We start from the raw sequence: 22,906 nt of genomic DNA, 5'->3' as shown, positions 1-22,906 counted from the left end.
AAATTTCATTAAAATTAAATGTAAAACTCAGTTCCTCAGACACACTATCCGCATTGCAAGTCATTAGTGGCTCTCATGTTGGATAGAGCAGATAAACATTTCTATCTTTACAGAAAGTTCTATTGGGCAGTGTCGTGTTAGAGCTAGGACTCGCCAAAGATCAGAGAAAGCAATATGACTGAACTGGAAACCCAGGCCAGTCCCTGGTTGGTTTTGAATGAGAAGGTTCACTGGTTGAGTTAGAAGCAAGCTGACCTTTGGAACGGTGACATCACAGAGCACAGCTCACAATGGCTCCAGGACACCTGGGCTCCCAGGCCACTCTCCCTAACTCATATCTAAGTTCCGGAAGCCTCTGCAAATGTAGCTCCTGGGGCTGCTATCTTATTAAAATGTCAACATTTTCATCTTCATCTGCCTGGGACAACATCATAGATTATATTTCTCTGAGCTCGATATGGAATTGGCTACAAGCAACTCTGGGAGAGACTAGTGCACCTCAACAAACAAATTTGGGTCTACTAGATAATTTTCCTCCGGCTGTGCAAGTTATCCTGGGGATTTTCTTTTTGATTTTGTTGGCAGCAGGACTATATGCCTTATGGAAACGAAGTATTCGGTCAATTCAGGTTATACTCTTTTGTTACAGAGAAATTTCAATAGTTATAAAATGAAATTTGATTGGTTCTCTACCGTATTGCTGCCACCCAGTTTTAAGACCATGCAGATGTGCAAGGGTAAACCTTGTCTCTGAAGTTGATTGAAATTAAGTTATCCTTAAAAACTTCTACTGATTAGGTTTTGAGCATAAAAATGCTCTTTCTCACAATGGTCTTTGGCTCATCTTGTAATAAAATAGATCAAACAAGTTCATAACCTGAGAAGGCAGCCCAAAATTTATTTGATCACTTTTTCATCTTTGAGTATCTACTGTGTGCTAGACACCACGTGGAGTGCCTTTATAGACTAGGCACCACAACTATAACTGGGTTTGGCCTTTCTGTTCTTACTGTGCCATTGCTCTGTAACTGATGAGGAGGCACATATATTCATTTACTTATGATGTTTTCATTATTTCCTTGTTTTAATAAGATGAGGTTCTATGAATATACAGGGGCTCTTTGGGGGAAGAGGAATATAATTGAGATTATGGGAAACATATAGTTCTTTACATACTTTTGTTTAATCAATAATAGCTATATTTACAATATAGTAAAAATGCTATGAGAATCTCACCAATTCAATGGAATGGATAGAAGTTATTTTCATATGACAAGGAACCTGAGGTGAAGTGAGGTTCAGTGGAAATTTAAGGAGGTAGGATTTAAAAAAGGGCTTTCTTAAAGAGTGACTGGCTTGCTTGGCAAATGCTGTTATTACCAGATCATTTTATAGCATTCACGTATTTTCATATATCACTACTGTTGAGGTATCGTGGTCACATGCGTTCTCTTAATTTCTCAAAACCCTGTATTGTAGGCAGGGCAGGGATTATCTACATTTTGTAGGTGAGGGAACTTGCTTATCACCTACTCAAGTTGACATAGATTGGAAGAGCTGGAAAAGCTGAGATTTGAACCCAAGTTTTAGGATTTTAAATGCAATTCCTCTCCAAAATCTCATTTAATATAATCTAACAGACCCAAATCATCCCCAGTAGGGATATGTGTGTATACATTTTCACATACATGCATTTTAATTAGCTAATACAAGAATATAAGGCAAAACCCCTTAAACTCTTATCTATAATTCTGGTTTCTGCTCTTCTATGGTTAATGCTTAGCTCAATCAGAGAGATGAATTCACAGCCCTCCAGACACCTCAGCCAAAAAGAGAGGTAGTGTAACATTGGTAAGTAGCACAGGCTCTGGAGTCACTGCTGGGGCTTAAGTCTTGGTACCACCACTTGCTGTGTGAACTGAGCAATCACTTAGCCTCTAAATCCCAGCTTCCTTATCTGTAAGATGGGCTTGCTAACAGTGCCTCTCTCAGGGTGATTGTGAGGATTAAAGGAGATACTGTATATATAAAGCTTAGCATATAAATAAGTACTCAATAAGCAGTGCTAGTATTATATTAAGGAATAAAGATGATTTGGTTTGCTTTTTTCTTACCCTGGCAGGAATCTGCCTTGGTATGTTAAAAAATTTTTTCATGATCAGGAAATCCAGTTTTTCAGAATTCTTTTATTCCAGTACCGGATCTACCATTTTCAAGTATATAACCTTGGATAATGACTGAGTCCAAACTGGAAAGTATCTCAATGGATATTCAGTTCTATTTTGTTTCTACATAGATAGGTCATGCATAGGCAAGGAAATTCCTAACACAGAACCCTGCATGTGGCAGACTTTCAACAAATAGTATTTATTATGATAATCTTTATTAATTAAATGCAAATAATAATCCCTGATCTGCCTTCCACTCCATTTTGTGGTGAAGATCAAAAGATGAAATAGATGTGAAGATGTTTTGTTAAACAGAAAGCTTTGCAAAAGAATGAGGAATTATTGTTGCTATTAGGTTTTTGTTTTGTTTTACATCTATAGTAAACTGGCATTTCACATGAATAAACAAGTAACATTCAACTTCTGTTGTTTTATTTTAGAAAATATTGTTGTTTGTAATCACACTCTACAAACTTTACAAGAAGGGCTCAGATTTTTTTCAGGCTTTGCTGGTCAACCCAGAAGGGAGTGGTCTCCCAGGTCAAGACAATAATAATTTTTTCCTGTCCTTGGGTCTGCAAGAGAAAATTTTGAAAAAACTTCAGACGGTGGAAAACAAAGTGAAGGACCTGGAGGGGATGATCATATCCCAAAAACCTTCCATGAAGAAGGATTGCTCCTCTGAGCCCTACTGCAGTTGCTCCGACTGCCAGAGTCCCTTGCTAACATCTGGGTTTACTTCCACATCTGAAATGTGATGGACTCCAATCTTTTCCAGAAAAGCACTGTTTCCCTCATGTGTGCAGTGGTGTGTCAATAAAGATAGAGAACTATATTGAAATTATCCTGCAAGGACTGGCTCTCTATTCAGTAAGACCCAGCATTGACTTGTATGTGGGTTTGGATAATGTGGGGTATAATGGTGGTTAAAAATGTCTCTGAGATTGTGGTGCCTGCTTGGCAGGCTGGAGACGATAAGCAGCCATGTAGAAGAGGACAGCCAAACAGGAATCCATGGGAGTGGGGAAAGGGAGGGTATTAGAGAGATGGCCTTGAGCTCCACACTGAAGAGGTTGGATTGGATATAATAAAAACAGCAAGAAAGTGCTATTTAAGGGCAATGCCGCCGACTGTCCTGTAGGGGTAGGCTGGCCCTTGTGTTGGTCTTTGGCCTAAAGGTATATATTTGGCCCTACATTAAATATTCAGAGGTGTGCGAGGGTGGGGTGGACATAAAGGGGACTGTTTAATTTTATACAACTTTTACTGATACTTCCCTCTGTGCTGAGCATTGTGATAATCCTTGAGAATCTGTCCTGAGTGCTTAAGAGCACTCCATTTGGCTGGTTGGACAGGTAATTTCAGAACAAGGAATTCTAATACGGTGGGGTCATAGCATCTTCAACTTAGAGGGATTCTCTTTATGTGAATCCCAGCTTGACAGGGAGGGAAAAAAAGGGAGGAGGCACCTACCTGCCATTACACCAATTTGAGTGTGTACCCTGACAAGAAAGATGGCCTAATGGGGAAAAGATAGTAGATGGTCAACAAGTTTATAGTGTGTGCATTTTTGCCACAATAAATGATTACATTCATTAAAACACTAACTACCTGACACCTTAATGAAATATTTCATTTGGTGTGCAAACAGTTACTTATCATTGTTCTGAATAAAAACTAGCTATGCTGTCCAATAGGAGATAATATAGCAGTCTTCCAAAGGATTTCCAAGGATAATTTCGATCATAATTTTTGTCCAGGCACTGGTGTTAACATATAATACCTGTATAAGATGAGACTTCACTGTATAGTGTACTCAGTGCAAAAATGGGTTGGTGAATATAGGGTGGGGCCAGGAAAGACTTTGCAGAGGTGACATTGAGTTGTCACATAAAGAGTAACATAGGTCGACAGTGAAATGATGATACTGCTGGTGGGCTCATCATGGAATCGTATAAAAATGAGGATGGCTTGACTAGAGAACAAGGAGTGTTTCAGGATGGCTGAAAAACTGGCTATTTCCAGAGCGGCAATGAAGGATTTTGGCTTTACAACAAGACATACTAACCTCATCCTCGAATCAGCTTTAATTCATGATGTGGCAAACAGAACAGATGGGAGTTATCAACAATATGCATTCTCTGACAGTGTAAGTGAGAAGTTTGTTAACTATGCTGCTGAAAGAGTACCATGCAATCTTTTAAAGTCAATGTCTCAATTTTTTGGTGCTATCTAAATTTCAGTGTCTTCCTGCATAGTTCCAGTCATTTTGTCTTGATTACCACTCAGGTATATCAAAGGAAAAGTGTTTGAAGAAGGGCCTAGAAGAGTAGACTGACATCAGGTAATGAAGGGCTTTTATTTTATTTATATATTTTATTTCATTTTATTTCATTTCATTTTGAAGGGCCTTTAAAGGTCATACCATACTGTTGGAAATGGACCATGATAGCTTTTTAAACAGGGGAGTAACAAAGATTTGGTAGTCCCTGTGGAAACAGAATGAGCTAGATACAAAGTAGGGTAGAAACTGATGGGTTCACCTTGTTCCTGGCTCTCAGCTCCCCAGAAGGAATGTGTGATTCACACCACAGTCATAAGAGGTTGATACCAAGTATTCATTCCCTGTATGGGTCATTCTTTTCTTGAGATCAGAGCATTTATGACCAGGGCATCAATTAAGGGAACTTGGATGCTTGGCAAGCAGAGAATCATGGCAAGATAGGAAAAGGGCTTGAGAGCTATTTTATCATTCAGGTTAGATAGGGTAGATGAACTACTCTATATTGGTGTCTACTCTAGGAAAAAGAATCCTTATCCTCCAAATTCAGTCTCTCTTCTTTGGCAAAACACTGACAATAGCTTGTTTTGAGGCTCTCAATTCAGACTCCAGACAGATAAGCCCCTCTATTAACACTCTTTCTGCAAAAGTGGAACAAGTGATTATTCCCTTTCCACAATTCACTTCTCCCTTCACTACTATTACCCTAGCCCAAGCCACCATTATCTCTCAGTTGAATTCTGGAAATGGTCTCCTAACTGGACTCCCTTCTTCCATCTGGGTCCTCATTCATTTTGTTCTCTACACAGTAGTCAAAGAGATCATGTTACTACTCTGCTCAAAATCTTCCAATGGCTTATTCTTTCACTCTGAGTAAAAGTCAAGTTCTTAACTAAAAGATTGTGCATAATGGCATGATCCGCACTCTCTCTACTTCTTATTCTCTCCATTCTTTCTAGACTCTTTTACTATTCCTAAAATGTGCTAAAATGCATTGTCCCACCTCAGGGCCTTTGCACTTGCTATTCACTGTGCATGGCATACTTTTCCCAAATACTACATGGCTTCTTCTCTTTCTTTGGATCTGTGCTCAAATGTCAGCGAATCTGAGAAGTCTCTTTGACCATCTTAAATAATGTAGCAGCCCTCGTGCCAATATGCTACATCCCCTTTTCCCTGCTTTTTCTTCATAGCATGTGTCACCTCCTCCACTTTTACTGTTACATATTTGCTTATTATTTATCAACTCCTCCATCCATCCCACCCCACAAAAAATGTAAGCATAGGAGAGGAAAAGACTCTGGTCCATTGTTATATCCCAGCACCTAGAACAATACCTGATACTTAGTAGACACTCAATATTTGTTGAATAAATGAGTGAATTACAGTCTTGATTTTTAGAAACCTCATACTGGATTCCTGTTCCCCTATCTTTTCAGACACACAGTGACAGATCAACACTATGATGCGATTCTTCCAAGTATATCTTTATTGGGACAGCCAGATACATTGCTAACAGTTTTATATGATTTTTCTCATTTGATCTTCAGAATACGAGGAGGTAAATACTATTATTCTCATTTTACTGATGAGAAACTGATGCACAGAGAGGTTAAGTAACTTGCTAATAATGTGTTGTGGTGTAGCTGTGACTGGCACTCACACAGCCTGACTAAACCTGTGCTCTTAACCACAAAGTTTAAGTGGCAGGAGCTTTGGTGAAGCTTTGGACTAACTGCAGTAGGCTGGATGGACCCTGACAAATGAAGACAAGACTGAAGTGGGCATACCAATGATAGCTCAGGGAAAGAGAATTCTGAAAAAGTGTTTATCCCTTATATTTTAAAGCTGATATTTAAGTTTTCATCATTAAATAGTTGCAATAGATTTAAATTCTGGCAAATTGTAAATAATGACAATTTAAGATAAATCTGTAAAATCACTTGTTATAATGTATCCAATAGAATCTACATAACAATTGCATAACTACCATCATCCATTTAAAAATTACAAATAAGCTCTTTAACTTCCATTAATTCTACATTGTTCTTTTATCATCTCTAATTTACATTTTGTTCTACTTTCCGATAAAATGTCAACCAAATGCAATACTTTTTATGTTTGAAAAGCTTTTATTGATCACTTCTTTGCGATAAATTTGTATGTATTAAAGTAAATTTTTAAAAAATTCCTGTAATTATATGGGTCTATGCATTAGAAAGAATTCTTTGAATTGACCAATCACTACAATTACAATTAATGATTTAAAATCTGCTCAAAATGATACGATTACAAATTTCGATAATATAGAAAAAGGTAAAATTCTACTGGGAATACATGTTTCAGTGAGATGGATGGGGTTTCCCACCAATTAATTCATCTGTCTGAATGACTTTTTCTTACTGCTAGATTAATTTTTTCTCTTCACAGATACAGTGCCAAGAAATATTACTCACAAAAATAGATGGGAATGCTAGTAGATTTGTTATAGTAATGTGAATCCTTTTCCAAATTATATGCCAAAAATCAAAGTGTTCCTTCGTTAGCTAAACGAAGTTATTAGGTCCACCACCAACTGTTGAAAGCTGGGAACAATCTGACATGCAAAAGAATTTATTTTGTCGTTAGTGTCCATCGCTTTCTCAAGTGACTTTTAATTATGATTACTCTCACTAGAAGCTTTTAGGAAGGGTTGGGAAAGTCAAGATATTGTTAATTTCAACATATCGTTAGCATGACAATATTACTGAAATTTTAGCTGCAGCTGTAGATTTGGCTCAATTGATTGTAAATAATAATTATGCAAATTAGCAACCCCAGTGTCTTCGTCAAACCAATTAACCAAGTGAAACTTATGTCAAAAAAAATAGCTTTTCAATTCAAATAAATATGTTAACAGGCGTGCCTGTGATCACGTTTCACTTCTGAATTCCAAGAGAGACATGGCACTGTTCTCTGAGTTTGGCCTTAGATCAAGTAAAGCCCTTTCAGTTCAGGTATTTCTAACCAACACTATCCTTGCTTTCCTCCACGGCACACTCTCAGGCAAAATGCTGCCTCTGACTTCCCTGGGGGTGGAAGAGGCGAGATTAATGAAATTTCATCACTACCTCCCACTCTCTAACACGCCTGAATTCAGAACACTCCTATAGAGGCCAAAATACTGCTCTTATAATACCTAGTCTCACTTATAACTATCTCTGGTCTTAAGATATCCTAGGGCTGAACCATACCACAATCTGAATAACACTATTCACAGGAATAGAGTTTAGAGCCTGGAAAGTCGGCTTCTCTCCGGTCCTTTCCAGCTACCTCAGGGCGGGAGTGGCGGCCCACTTTGCGTCAGTTCCTGCGCAGTGCTAACTACCAGTGGGCTTGTCCTGGACGGGGAAAGTACGGCACAGGCCGCAGCCCAGCTAGGCAATCCCCGAATCGAAGAGATGCAGTTGCCGCTCTGGAAGTTAGAAAGCGGAGAGCTCCGTGGCGGGCTCCACAGTTAGGCCGGAATCCTCCGCAGGAACCTGGCGTAGAGGGGAAGGGGAAGAATGTTGGTGCGACACAGCTCAGTGTGACCAGGTTCGGAGCCGGAGCTCTCGCTAGCGGAGGCCGGAACTCGGCACGTGGGCTCTCAGCCTCCTTGGGCCGGAAGTGAGGAAGGCTGAGCTGGCCCTTTTCGGGCAGAAACTAGGCGACTCTAGAGGGCGTCGGCATGGGGAAGACTGTTTATGTAACACTGCAAGCGGCGCGGTGGGTTGGGGGCGGGTGTCGGTATAGGGGCTCTCGGAAGGGACGGATATCGCTGTAACACTGTCGGGACTCTCTGAAGGGACTGTGTTGGTGTGGCACCAGGGCATGCTAAGGGAGCCGGCGTAACCAGGTGGCCATGGGGATGTGGGCGTCGCTGGACCCGATGTGGGAGATGCCAGCCGAGAAGCGTATTTTCGGGGCCGTGCTGCTGTTCTCCTGGGCAGTGTATCTCTGGGAGACCTTCCTAGCACAGCGGCAGGTGAGCTTAGACAAGGTCCATCCAACTCCGACACCCGGCCAGCCCTAGGCCAGCCCGGGTTTCAACCCCAAGTCCCTGGATGTATGCTGTGGCCTCAGCACCAGCCTCGACCCTAAGAGTCCCTACTGAGCCTCCTAACTTGGCCCGATGGCGGGATTGCCTTTGAGAGGATCTGGTGCCTCAGGGACGTTTTCATTTAAGTGATCGTGGGACCTAGGCCATTTAAGGCCTGGTGAAAGGGAAAGCAGGGCTGCCGCCTTGTCAGGCTTTAGCTCTTGTACCTCTCCCACAGCTTCCTTAAGATCCTGCCAGGCTTCCCTTTTTTATTTTGACTCATAAGCCTTCAAAAGGAAGATGCTAACATTTTAGAATCACAGCCTCCTCATGACATTTGTGGTAATCATGCGCAGCCATAAGATTAGGAAACCATTTTCTGAAAATAAAGACTTCTCAGTTGTTCCAAGGACTTGAACTCTATTTCCTTAAAAAAAGAAAAAAAGTATACAGTATATTGTTTTTGCCTAAAGAATATTTTCTTGTTTTAAAAGGGTCTTTATTATTTTTGCTTAAACCAAACAAGTAGAAAGTGAAAGTTACCTAATAACTATTCCCTGGAGATTATCATAACAGCTTGATGGAGTAGAGAGCTGAACTTTTAAATGAGATAGATTTTAAGTTTAACTGACCACTTTATTGCAGTCTCTCACTGCTGGTTTGTTTTACCTACATTCTATGTTGCTGCTGAATTATGTCAACCATGATGGTTATGAAAACCTTTCTTTTTAACTGCTGGAAATTTCCTCTGCAAATTTCTTCTCTCAGTTTACATTCTGCATGAATCTTTAAATTGAAATTTTTAACTTTTCTATATCTGTCAATGTCTTGGTTATATCTTGATCTCTTCTTTTAGTTCAGAATATTCAAAGAGGTGTTAAGCTGTATAGCACTATGTTCTCTGACATATCTCTTTAGATAGCTCCATTAGTACAGAATCTTGTAGGCCTACAGATGATATTTTACATAAAGTAAACACAATATGTAGCGTGTAAATTGGGGATGGGGTATTGAACATCTGTTTGTCTTACTTTAATAATAAGCCTAGTTACAGTAACTACTTTTCTCTACTGTCTTCTTTACTCAGTTATGCTTTCATGTAATGTGTTTTATTGAGAGTTTGGTAAGATGCACAACAACAAATAAAGCTATTTGTTGTAAAACCGTTGTAGAAGATGCTGTCCATTATATTTTTGGTATCTGCTCTCTGTATTATGTCCTGTGGGCTGAAATTACCTTTTGGAATATGGTATAATGAGAAAGTTTGTCTTTCTCGAAGATTTGATATGTTTGTCTGTCATTCCTTAAATTTCCCTTAATTTGGCCTCTAGGATCAAATTTAATGACTAGCCTATTAATATTCATGGTTAGCATATTCGTTTCCTCCTCCTCTCCATGAATTTATTTTCTATATTATAGAATGTATGATATACCTGGGATGAGTGATACCGTTAGTGATGTTACAATATTGGTTTACATATGCAAACTGAAATGTGATGACAACCCTGATTTTAATTTTACCTAGTCAACTAGCCTCAGATTCTCTTGTTCTCCTTTTACTTTCCTACATCAGCTGTTTTAGTAGTCAGTGTGCTTGATCAAATGCACTATTTGTGTATGTATAAACTGGATTCAACAGGCTTAAGCAGCAAGTTAATGCTATAAACCATTCGATATTTGATAATAAATGACTACAGTAATAAATAAGGATTTGGTTAGACTGTTTCATTAAAGTGTTTTCTTCAAAATATTTCAGAGACGGATATATAAAACAACAACTCATGTACCACTGGAGTTAGGACAGATTATGGATTCAGAAACATTTGAGAAATCGCGACTGTATCAGCTGGATAAAAGTACCTTCAGCTTTTGGTCAGGACTCTATTCAGAGATTGAAGGAACTGTGAGTAATTTACTTCTTGAAGAGACAATCTATCATATTGTTTAATAATTTGTTATGTTTGTTTTCCTTTTTGTATTTTTGTGACACAAAAGAGGATACCACATCTATAAATCCCAGAATGCTTTCCTAACCTTTGCTATTGACAGTAATGTGTATAGAGCAAAAGAGGTAGAAACATAACTGTTTAGTCAGTTGAAAATTGTAGAATATGGTCACTTACCCTGAGGACAGGTGTGAAAAAGAACCTTATGTTGTAAGTTATTCTTGTTGCAGTCCCTACTTGTCTTCATTCCTCTATCTTAATTCTACAACTTGTCTTCCACATTGTAGCCAAAGGAATTCTGAAGAACAGTTTTGATCATGTCATTCTCCTACAGAAAACCTTTCACTGGCTTTTTGTATCCTTCAGAATGAAGTCCAAATTTCTTGGCTTGGTTTATGAGGTCCTTTTTGATCTGGCTATTGCTCACTTGAGCATCATCTTTTTATTTTTTCCCCCAAATTCTTTCCCCTTCTTTATTGTCCATTTCATACCGTACATGGTTTCTTGTGACTTTGAGTCTTTTCACGTGCTGGTATCTCTGTCTGGAGCGCCCTTCCACTCCCTCTTCAACTCCACTCCTTCACTGGAGGCTAATTAATCCCAACTCTAACATTAGGATCCAACTGAGACATTATCTCTCCTAAGAAATGGTTTGAAACTTTCTCTGTCCCTCAAGTCTGCATAAGTTAGCATCCTGTCATTATTCCTACCAGTGCTTATCACATTGTATTGAATTTGCCGCTTTAGATGACAGACTGCTAGTTCCTTAAAGAAAGGGTACTTTAAAGTCTTGTTCATCATATTATACTTAGTGCCTGGAGTGTAATAAGACCACGATTCATATTTACTGAATGAAACAATGAGTGACAGATCATTTTTACTTAGCAAAACAGGGTCGGTCTTACTCTCATGCTAAGAGAGGCTCTATAGTGTAGAGCAGTGTTTCTCAGTCTTTGTTTCATGATCTCCCTGGGTCCGTGATCACGTACCTTTTTAGACATCTTTTCCTAATCGCCCCTCTATGAAATTTTAATACCACAGAAACACTGTATACCTGTTTTCATACTCTAAGTATCTATATCTGTGCTTTATACATAAAATGAGTAAGATTTTTTTCCACATCCAAAAACCAATTCTTGGTTTTCCATCCCTAGGAACAATTGAAAGTGCGTGGTGTTAGAGGTTAAGAGCAGACTCTGAACTCAGGTGGCTTCAGTTTGAATCTCAGGTCTGTCATACCAGCTTTGTAACCTCAAGCAAGTCGCTCAACATTTCTATGGCTCAGTTTTCTCATCTGTTAAAACTATATGGTAATAATAGTTCCACATTCATACTATTGTTGAGAGGATTTAGTGAGTTAGTATATGGAAGATGCTTAGAACAATGCCTGACCCATTATAAGTACTCCATAAGTGTTGGCTATTATTATTTTTATCATTGTGGTCATGATTATCATCACTATTTCTCTAGAATTCGTTTAGATTCTCCAATACCACAAAAAGGAAGATTCTTAAATTGGAAATAGTTGAGATCGGCTATTATAATTGTTTCATTAGTTAAAGAAAAGAAACTGGATGTTAGTAGCTTTGTTAAATGATGACAAAATTGTCTAGCTAGTAACAAAATTTGCCTTGATAAATATGGAATAGTAAGACTAGTGTGTTTAGAACCAACTTATTAGAAACCTCTCCCATTTCCTCAAGATAATGGAAAATGACAAAACTTCTGAAAGAGTTATATCTTGATTTATAGATAAATCAATAAATGATCTAAAAAATAAAGTAGCATTGGCTTTTGGGGTAACAGTGAATGCTAGTAATTAATCTTTTCAGTATTGATTTTTAAATTTTTACTAGTAGAAGCCAAGTTTAGTTACTGAGATAATGAGGATTAGTATTAAAACTTGATGCTTTCCGGGAGAGAAAAAAAATATCGTAGATGATGGAGGCTCTGTTCATCCCTCTGGCGACCAAATCAAAGTTGTAATGGAAACATGGAGCAACAGCAAGGAAAAATCGCCTGGGATGAACAAACCATACAACTAGGGAAAAATCCACGAAATCACTCTGCAACAGCCGAAGGTAGGATGGGGTGAGGACACGGGGCTGCCTGATCTCCAGCGGCTGAGTGAGACAGAGGCTGTGGCAGCAGCAGAAGCCTCTTAAAGGGGCCGTGTCCACAAATAGATTTTCGCGGTGATGGACCTGCTTGCTCTGAGCACCAGTGCCAATTCGGCTGCATGCAGGGGATACCAGAGACTTACAGGGAGACATTGTCGGAGTGAGGGCCAAGATGAAATTCTCTCGGTAAAGAAGTGCCGGGAGTATCCATTGTTCCTTGTTGAGCCCTCCCCCACTCCCATAGCTGGATGTCATCAAACTGGATAACAGAGGTCGCTCCGCCCAGAGGATTTCCTGAAACTCCACCTCCCCAACTCGCAGCCCCACCCAAGCCACATCCAGGTGTGTCCTCAGTGAGTCAGGTGCTCCTTGCTGAGCAGTGTCTGGACTCGCACTGGAGGCAGCTGGCCTTGGTTTCTGGTGCAGCCTTTTGAGGCAACTATAAGCACTGCATCTGTGGATTACTTGCTGACTCTTACCAGGTGGCCCCGGAGGGGTAGAGGCTTGGGCTAAGTTTGGCCTGCAGCTGAACCCCTCTCAAGACTGTGCCACTGGACACCTACTTCAGAAATCCACACTAATAAGACCGGGAGACTTAAGAGCTTTGCTTAGTACATAGAAACAGACACAGAAAGGCAGCCAAAATGGGAAGACAAAGAAGCAGAAACCATATGAGAGAACAGAACAGAGATCCTTGATAAAATGGAGTCAAGTGATCTAACAGATGCATAGTTCAAAACACTGGCTATAAAGATGCTCAGTGAACTTTTGGGAAGTGTAGGGAACTTCAACAAAGAGATAAAAACATAAAAATGGAAGTGGCAGTTATAAAAGGGAACCAGTTTGAAATGAAGAACACATTATCTGAGATGAGAAGTATATTAAATGGAATAAACAAAGAAATAAACAAAGTGAATGAAGAAAAGGATTAAATGCCCTGTCTAGAGGACAGGAAAGCAAAGGACACACAATCAGAATGGCAAGAGATGAGATGCCAAGACCATAAAAATAATTTAAGGAGTGTATGGGACACTATTAAGGGTCCAAATATCCATCTGGTTGGTGTAACTGAAGAAAATCAAGACGTTGAACAGCTGTTTGAAGAAATAATGATGGAAAATTTCCCTAACCTGGTGAAGGAAATGGACATAAAACCTCAGGTAGCTCAGAGAATTCCAAAAATCAGGGATCCAAAGAGGCCCACACTAAGACACATTAGAATTAAAATGCCAAAGGTTAAATGCAGAGAAAGAATATTAAAAGCAGCAAGAGAAAAACAGATAATTACTCATAAGGGAACACTCATAAGACTGGCAGCTGATTTTTCAAAAGAAACTCTATAGGACAGAAGGGTTTGGCAAAAAACATTTGACAAGATGAAGACCCAGGATCTACAACCAAGGATACTTTATCCAGCAAAGTTATCATTTAGAGTTGAAGGACAGATAAAGAGCTTCCCATGTATCAAAAACAGGAATAAAGAATGATAACAACTATATTCCTATCAATAAGTACCTTAAGTGGAAAAGAATTAAGTGCTCCAACCAAAAGATAGAGTGGCTGAAAGGATAAGAAAACAAGACCCCTACATATGAAAAGGAAGGGGATGGAAAAAGTTATTGCTTTGATGGACCTAGAAGGTATTTAAGTCAGACAGAGAAAGATAAACACTATATGATTTCACTTGTACGTGGAATCTAAGGAATAAAAAGAACAAACTAATCAAAAACAGATTCACAAATATAATGGACAATTTGGTAACAGAGAGGAGGGGTGTTTGAGGGGCTGGGAGAATGGGGTGAAGGGTTAAAGAAGTACAAATTAGTAGCTGATGGATGGTCATGGGGATGGGGAGCACAGCATAGGGAATGCAGTTAACAATACGTTCGCTAAGTGTAGGGTCAGGAGAGGGAGGGAGCAATTGGGGGGATCGTTTTATGAACTATATAGATGTCTAACCAATGTACCGTATACTTGAAACTAATTAAAATAAATAAATTAAAAGAAAGAAAGAAAGAAACTTGATGCCTTCCAACCAAGCCTGGAAAGAGAGCATTATTGTGGATTATATTTGACTTTGGTTAATTTGTCTGAAGCATTTCTTTTGTCAGGGACAGGGCCTAAGTAGGAAATCAGCCTTCAGAGAGAGATGGAAGTAGAGGTGGTAAATTTAGATACTGTCATCTTTCTTCATTGATGTTTGATTCTTTGAAGTTCTTTGACTTACCCCGACAGGGCCATTATAAAATGACAGGAAAAATATTTTCAGTCTCCTTGGTCGTCATTAGTAAATAGTTCCAGGAAAAGTGGGCAATAGCTTGGTTGTTACAGTTGGCGACCGTGGTAATGGTTCAGTTTGTTCTAGGAGGTGATGGAGGTAGGGAGAATACATTAATAGAATGAGAGCTTTGTAATGTGCTGTGGCTCAAACTAGAAGTAGTACTGATGGGCAGAAGCTGGGAACCGTAATAGTCATCATCATGGTAATTGTATGGGTAGTGATTTTCACTTCATATATTGTTTTTATATTTATTGTTTTGTTTGATGTTTACAACAGTGCTCTAAAGTAGAAAGTAGAGGCATTATTATTCTCTTTTTATGGGTGAGAAAGCGATAGCTCAGAGAAATTAAATGGCTTGCCCATTTAATGGCCAGGTGACACTAATAAATGGCAGAGCCGGGTTTCCAACTCTGCTCTTCTGAGTCTTTAAAATTATGTTGAATAAACCATTCTTGAAACTCTGGGGACCACAACATGAATGTCCTTAATTTACCTTAGGGAATTAGTAGCTATGTTTATCATTAGATAGGAAACATTATGTGTTACTTTGAAATCCTGTTCTATTGAAAATAAGTTCATCAATTCCTATTTTGGGTAGATTAAAATTAGTAGGTTTGTATGCTTTGGTCACAAAGAACAAGTACAAAAAGTTAATTTAGACTTTTTTTTGCCTTGGTACTTTTTACCTAAGGGAACATAAACAGAGGCCTTGTGTGACAACAGGTGCCACTGTTCACACAAATGTGACAGAGCACCCAGAGAGAAAATGTCCAGCCTCTCTGAAACAGACTTTCCTGATATCTCATAGATGTCAATGAAGAGCCCTCTCAAGAAATGGAAAGGATGGAGAATAGAGCATAACAGAGTAGAAAAGTTCAAATTGTTGCTTCTTCAATTTCTGCGTGTTTCTAAGTATGCAGTTTAGCCTCTTTGAGCCTCATTTTCCCCCTTTAAGAATAGAAGTAAATAGATATTAAATCATACCTCACATGTTTTGCGGCAAGGACTGAGTAAGAGATTGTAAATGAAGCACTTAGTACAGTGCTGAACACATCGTAATTACTTGGTCATTGGGCTTCTTTGGGCAAGTTACCCTCTCTGAGTTGCCTCATCTATAAATTAGAGATGACTATGCTCCTGCCCTGCCTGCCTTTCAAGACTTTAGTGAAATAATGTACGTAAAAGCATTAGACTTGTTTTTGCTGAGATCACTAGTTCTTTTTATAGGGTGTCCCAGGAGCATGCTCAGTGAGATTGTCAGTATAGAGAAACTTTATTTTCACCGTGCTTTGTTTTTCATTCCCCAAAGTATACTAAACAAAGTTGCAACAGTAGTTTCCAAATGCATTCATAAATGCATAAAGTTCTCCTTAAAGCTACCCTTGATACTTACTTAAAAGCTGGGCTTTTAACAATAGGTGTTCCCACCTTTCACGAAAAGCGTTATAAATCCTTAATTCTGCATAATTTATTAGCATTGGGAATAGGGTGAAAGAAATGTCATCCCAAATCAATTAGTTCAACAAATGGAAGTTATACCATACGAAGATGCCAAAGCATGTCTTTTGGGAAAACAGGATTGACATCCAAGATTGAGTTAGTTGTAGTAAAGTGAAAATAGCTGGACATAGAGCTAAGGGAGTCTTTATAAAAGCACTTTATTGACACAGTGATTTTCAAACTTTAGTGTACAGCAGATTTACCTAGAGACTGCTGGGCCCAACTTCAGTTTCTGATTCAGTAGTTCCAGGGTGGAGCCTGAGAATTTGCATTTCTAATGCATTTCCTAGGTGATGTTGATGCTGCTGTCCAGAGACAGTATTTGAGACCCATGCTATTAAACCAATCCAGTATACTGGTCAAAATCTAAAAGATGGACCGCATCAAGTGGATGAGATTGTGGAGGAACAAGAGCACTCAAGTGCTGCTGATGGGAGTGTAATTTAGTATAAACACTCTAGAGCAGTGATCCCCAACCTTTTTGGCACCAGGAACCAGTGCTCCTATGAGAATCTAATATCTAATGATCTGAGGTGGAGATGAGGCGGTGATGCTAGTGCTGGGAAGAGGCTGCAAATACAGATAAAGTTTCACTCCCTCGCCTGCCACTCACCTCCTACTGCGCGGCCTGGTTCCTAACTAGTACCCGTCCATGGCCCTGGAGGATTGGGAAACTCTGCTTAGGAACAAGCTGATAATACTGAATAAAGTTAAAACACTGTGGACGGATCTAAAAAAATGTAGAGTGTAAAAAACAAGTTGTAGAATGATAAGTACAACATGATATCATTTTATATATATTCTTAAAAACATATATTAACCACTATATTATATGAATACATATATAAAAGTGGAAAATAGATTGGGAGGGTACCCATGAACTATATTATAGTGTCCCAGACCCTCAAAGCCCAAGGAGTCATGTCTGAACTGGTGGGAATATTGTGCTTCTAACTGAGGAGTGTGATTGCTAATTGTGTTCCTGAGGCTCCACAGAGTGAAACAATAAATTGATTCCTCTTGACAAAATGAGTTTCACAAACTTGGTATCTGTTGTGAGAAATCATGTTTCTCAAATTTTAAGAACTGCTTCCTCATTCAAATGTCCTGGTGATTTGGTGAATATCTGTGTTTACTTTATCTGCCCTAGACAAAGGGTGTGCTGAGGAAGAGGCCTATTTCCACAAAACCCTGACTCCTATCTCAGGCTTCACCTTTTTTCTTTACTCAGAGAAAGCATGCTAGCTCATTTTGTTCCCAGTTTGGTAAGTGGCCATGACTCCACCTATACTGATAATAATACTTTGTCCTGACGAAAAAAGAGAGCTATTTTCTTTCAAAGAAAAGCCAGTTACGGAGCCATAAAACCTGGTTCAAATTCCATTTCTGTCACTCATTAGCTATGGGATTTTGGACAAGTTGCTTAGCTTTTCTAAGCTTATTTCCTGATTCATAAAGTCTTTGTTGAGGTCTTGTTGTAGTCTTTGGCAAAAGTTTGTTTTCCTTTAAACAGCTTTATTGAGATATAATTCATCATGTAATCATCCGTATAAAATGTATAGGTAAAAACCTTTTTACATTCTAAATTTAGTATCTCAGTTGGTTTGTATTTGTCTAAATGCATAGTTTGTCCTAAATGAGATAGGTCTTTTTTTCTTTATAACATGCACTCATATGATAGTTTCTAGTACTGCTCAAATATAACCAAAGTATACTTTGTTTTATAGCTTATTCTTCTCTTTGGAGGAATCCCTTATCTCTGGAGACTTTCTGGACGGTTCTGTGGCTCTGCTGGCTTTGGACCAGAATATGAGGTATGTACATCCTGTTTTTAACTCCTTTGGCTCCAAATTGATACTTGTTCTTTGCATGCACATTTCGTTGGTGAGCCAGTCATTTAGTCTCAGACGCAAGAGTAGTGTAGTCTCTGGTTAGGCAGCTGCTTCTCGGGAACAGCTCTATGAAATGAAAGGGAAAGCAGGAATTTTGTTTAACCTACATTAAGCAGGTACTCTGTGCCACACATACTTAGCAGATATTTCAGAGACAGTGTCTTGTAGAATCTTCATTGAGCTGTTTGAGTTGACTACCTACTCTTCCAGGAACTCCAGATACTGGGCAAAACCTTAAACCTGAGACTTCCCACCCATAATGGATGCTGGGACACTGCTTTCTGATTCATACTTAGAAATTGCCAAGTCTGTCTCCTTTCTGATTTCTTATTTGAAATGATGAATCTCATCTGCATGTATAGGTACCTTAGGCCTTAAGTCAGCTCACCTGTGTCCCTTTGCTGTATACCTTTTTCTGAAGCAGCCAAATTCTTTTAAGACTTCTTGCGATGTCTATCTTCACAGACTCTTGCTCCTGACCTGTCAAAATACGGTATTGCAGTTTACTTACATATTCTCTGCATTGTTTAAAAAAGGATGTAATGTGGCTTCATATAATCATCATGATTGGCTCCTTACTCAGTTCTCATCTTAAATTTCTCAGACTTTCCCAGACCACTCCATCTAAAATGGAATTCCCTGTCACTCTTTGGTGAAGCACATCACCTTATTTTCTTTTCTTTATAAAAGCACTTACCTTGTTTATTTACTTTTTATCTCTCTCTGACAAGAATTTTAAGCTCTAAGGGACAGAGACCTTATATATTTTCTTCACTGCTTTGTCACGAGTGCCTAGAATAATGCTAGTTACAGAGTAGGTATTCCATAATACTTGTTGAATGAATGAACACAATCTGCATACATATGCATATTAAAAATATCCTTACCTTAATGGGACATATTTTATATAATGTTCTGAGACATTATTTTTGCATTTAACAATGTTGTAGGGATCTCCTCCTATCCATTTATATAGATCTTTGTTTTCTTAAATGGCTATATGGTATTGGCATCCTTGCTTTGCACAGTTCTAGTATACACAAATTTCAGTTACTATGGTTTAGTTAAATAACACCAGTCCCTTAACAACACGGTTCAAATTTCAGTTGCCATAGTATATTATGTGAGTAATTTCATGAAGTACAAACTTCCCTGCTAGCTCTTCAATCCACAAATCATTGCACATAACAGATGATCATAGTCATCAAAGACCAACCACGTCACTTTTTTCAAAGTCTGTCAGTGATTGGTCACTGCACATCTGTTATTCGGTTACTCAGAGTATGCGTTGTGTTGCCTCCTGGTCTCCCAGCTAAATATCCATATGACATTTTACAAAAACGGATAATTGAAAGGGAATTGGCCAATAAAGATGAAAGCGTAGCAAAGAAATGAAAAATGATAACACCAGCAGTGAAATTCAAACCTAATGTACTTACAGTTACAGAAGAAATAGCTGACCCTGGGAATGCTGACCCTCCTGCCGTTAGAGAGACTCTATATGCAGCCAAAGGAACTTAGTGAAGGTGACCTTATTGGCAATAAATGAGGAAAGTGGCTTAAGATGTCCCAGAAGTAGTGTTACAGGCAAAAACCCTCACATTAAAAGACCTCTTGAAGATATTTCATGATATCGAAAGCTCAAAGGGTGAAACGTTTGAAGCTGATGTAACCTTTCAGAGGAGTGTGACAGTTCACCAAGGCAGAGAAAAGATGCCCTCTTCATATTATAAGTTACAAAATGAGAAGGCAAGCATTATTCAAACTAGTCCTAAGTTTTTTATAGTGAAATAAAACACTAATTTTCAATGATTTTAATCTTTTAAATTACAGTGTACTAAATAAGTATTAGTTTTGTTATTTTTCCATGTCACTATTATTTAGATCTGACAGTAGGAAAGTCTTTAGTATATTAGCCAAAATTTTGAAAGATCACTTTTTATTGATTATTAAGATTGCTCTGCAATGGCATATGTTGATAAACTAGGTAACAGAATGGGGGATGTTTCAGAAGATTACAAATTTACAAATATCTAGATTTTCAAATCTTTTAACTATTTTGTCTACACGACTTCAGGTAACTTTCATACAGTGCCTGCATAATAAAAGAGGAATTGTTTTATTGCTTCCTTCCCTAGGAAGCAAACTTTTGAGGGTATAGATGATGTTTTAGACCATGTATTACCCATAAAATCAGCACATTGCTTGAGATATAGTAAGTACTCAGCATTTACTTGTCGATTTGTTCACTAAGAATTCATTTTAGGAATGATTGAATATTACACTATAAAAACTGCCATTTTTTTCTTTGTATTTAGATCACTCAGTCCTTGGTGTTTCTACTGATGGCTACACTTTTCAGTGCATTGACTGGCTTGCCATGGAGTCTTTATAATACTTTTGTGATAGAAGAAAAACATGGTTTCAATCAGCAGGTATAATAGAGAATGCAAATGTTGTCTTTTAAATGTGAAGATCTTCTGTGCTCTTGTCCTCTCCTAGTAATAATTAAAACACAATTTGCTATTTTAAAGCATGAACTTATGGACAAAAAAGGAACTGCAGATATGGTAAAGATCATAATTAAAATCTTGCCATAAACTCTTCTAGCACGAATGTCTAGTGTTTTTCAGCTAATAACATTTAAATGAGTTTATTTTAAACTGTAAAATACAAGACGTTTACATATTGTCTTAGGCCACCTAGTGTCAAATAGTCTCCCTACTTTTTAATTTTTAAAATTACTTTAATAATATACTATTTGTATTCATTTATTAGTTACTTAAAAAGCAGTTTCTCACTTTCTTGTGATGATGTTTTCTTTTTTCAGACTTTGGGATTCTTCATGAAAGATGCAATCAAAAAATTTATTGTGACTCAGTGCATTTTATTGCCTGTGTCTTCGCTTCTACTTTACATTATTAAAATTGGGGGTGACTATTTTTTTATTTATGCCTGGCTGTTCACATTAGTTGTTTCTCTGGTGAGTAAAATCTTTGTTTTATTTTCTTTTACAAAAGTTCCTTGGTGTGATAACTCTAATTTAATCTTCATTAGCATGTAAATAGTTCTTAAGAAGCAGATGAAATATAAATAAGTATTCCTAAGTTCCCCTCTTGGTTTCTGCTTTTGAGTATAGAAATAGGAGGGTTGACTCTGACCATAGATTTTCTTCTTACGTTGACTCTTAGAGAACCTAGAAGCTAGTTGTTAGTTACTTTTAATGATCCAGTTGTCAGGCACATTTGGGCTGTGTATTTATGAGTTGCCACCAGAATAAGTGGTAAAGTTTGATAATTTAATGACTCTTGATGCTTTAAGCTCTAATGCTTAAAAATTGTGGGTGTTTTGAAGAGAATAGATTTAAGAGGGACAAGAAGAAAGCATAAACTTACCTAGTTTTCCTCTGTCCTTCTTCCCTTGTCTTTCTTTTCCTTTTTTCTCCCTTTTCCTACTCTCCCTTCTCTACCCCTTCTTTTCTGTTCCCTTCCCTTCTCCGCCTTCCTCCTGCATTCCCTTCTCTTTTTCTCCTCCACTGTCACTTCTCCATTCCTGTCTTCCTTCTTCCTTCCTTTTTCTCTCACTGTTTTTCCTCCCTCATTTTTCCTCCCTCACATCTTCTTTTCTTCTTCTCTTTCCCATATTCTAAACTGCTTCACAGCACAAACACTACACAATCAAAGTGGTCTGTTCACAGCCCTCAGAAAATATCATCTATCATCTCTTAACTCAAATGATGAGGAGGTTTATTTTAGTCTGAATTAACCATGATGCCCATCGCTTCACTTCCCACTAGTGGGATCAAGATCAGGTCAGAAAATAGGCAGTAGTTGAATTGACAAATATCTGTTATATGGCAAATTGAAGCAAGAGGAAAGAGAGCAGAAGAAATACTCTAAAAATGCTTAAGGAAGTGCCCTCTCAACCAAAGTGTACAATTGTGAACTACAGGTAATTAATTTTAGCAGACCAACCAAATAACAGCCACTGTCAAGCTCTAGTAATCCTTTTTTAGCAAAGACTTCAGGTCTTTCTTGATTACTTTGAAAGGCAGAATTCCAAGTTATTATGAGCTTATGAAGTATCAGAAATACGCACAATAGTTTTGAATGTACTATTTGACTTTGCAACTGTTACCACCTAGAGACTACTCACTTTGAATTAATTCATCAAACAGATTGAACACTTACTATCTGGTACTGTTTGGGGCTGGGAATACCAGAGCAAATAAGTAAAGTCCCTGTTCCCAAGGCCGGGATCACATAGTTGTTTTAATGTAATTGGATCTATATAAAGAGTAGTTTTTCTGTAAGAACATATTCATAAGTTGTTCTGACATTTACTTTTCAGGTACTTGTCACAATCTATGCTGATTATATTGCCCCTTTATTTGACAAATTCACACCTCTGCCCGAGGGAAAGCTTAAACAAGAGATTGAAGTAATGGCGAAGAGTATTGACTTTCCTTTGACTAAAGTGTATGTTGTTGAAGGTAAGGCTACTATGGGTAAGAAGATTTTATCTGGGTGGTTTGTTTTATTTGAGTACTTTATTCTTAAAACTTTTTAATAAAAGAACAAATTAGTTTTTTAAAATTTGTCATCGAAAGGTTAGGATTTTACATTTTTGCTTTTTAAGATTTATGGGAATTGATGACA

General features: G+C 38.2%; 2 protein-coding genes across 2 annotated transcripts in view; both read left to right on the top strand.

Annotated features, from left to right (window-relative positions):
• The first annotated feature begins 309 nt into the window (after positions 1-309).
• Positions 310-3,009, top strand: TMCO2 (transmembrane and coiled-coil domains 2). The gene is made up of 2 exons (XM_011377975.1): positions 310-629; positions 2,609-3,009. Exons 1-2 carry the CDS (start codon positions 393-395, stop codon positions 2,924-2,926), a joined length of 555 nt encoding a protein of 184 aa, XP_011376277.1. The 5' UTR covers positions 310-392; the 3' UTR covers positions 2,927-3,009.
• Positions 3,010-8,209: 5,200 nt separating this feature from the next.
• ZMPSTE24 (zinc metallopeptidase STE24) overlaps positions 8,210-22,906 on the top strand; it is a 34,829-nt gene continuing 20,132 nt past the window's right edge. The window contains exons 1-6 of the mRNA XM_011377974.2: positions 8,210-8,455; positions 10,266-10,412; positions 18,084-18,170; positions 20,567-20,683; positions 21,079-21,231; positions 22,599-22,740. Of these exons, the coding sequence (XP_011376276.1) occupies positions 8,333-8,455; positions 10,266-10,412; positions 18,084-18,170; positions 20,567-20,683; positions 21,079-21,231; positions 22,599-22,740 (769 nt within the window). The 5' untranslated portion in view covers positions 8,210-8,332. The remainder of the gene's footprint in view (positions 8,456-10,265; positions 10,413-18,083; positions 18,171-20,566; positions 20,684-21,078; positions 21,232-22,598; positions 22,741-22,906) is intronic.

Source organism: Pteropus vampyrus, unplaced genomic scaffold (assembly GCF_000151845.1).
Source record: "Pteropus vampyrus isolate Shadow unplaced genomic scaffold, Pvam_2.0 Scaffold326, whole genome shotgun sequence".
NCBI classification, from domain to species: domain Eukaryota; kingdom Metazoa; phylum Chordata; class Mammalia; order Chiroptera; family Pteropodidae; genus Pteropus; species Pteropus vampyrus.
This window is presented reverse-complemented; position numbering and strand designations above follow the sequence as displayed.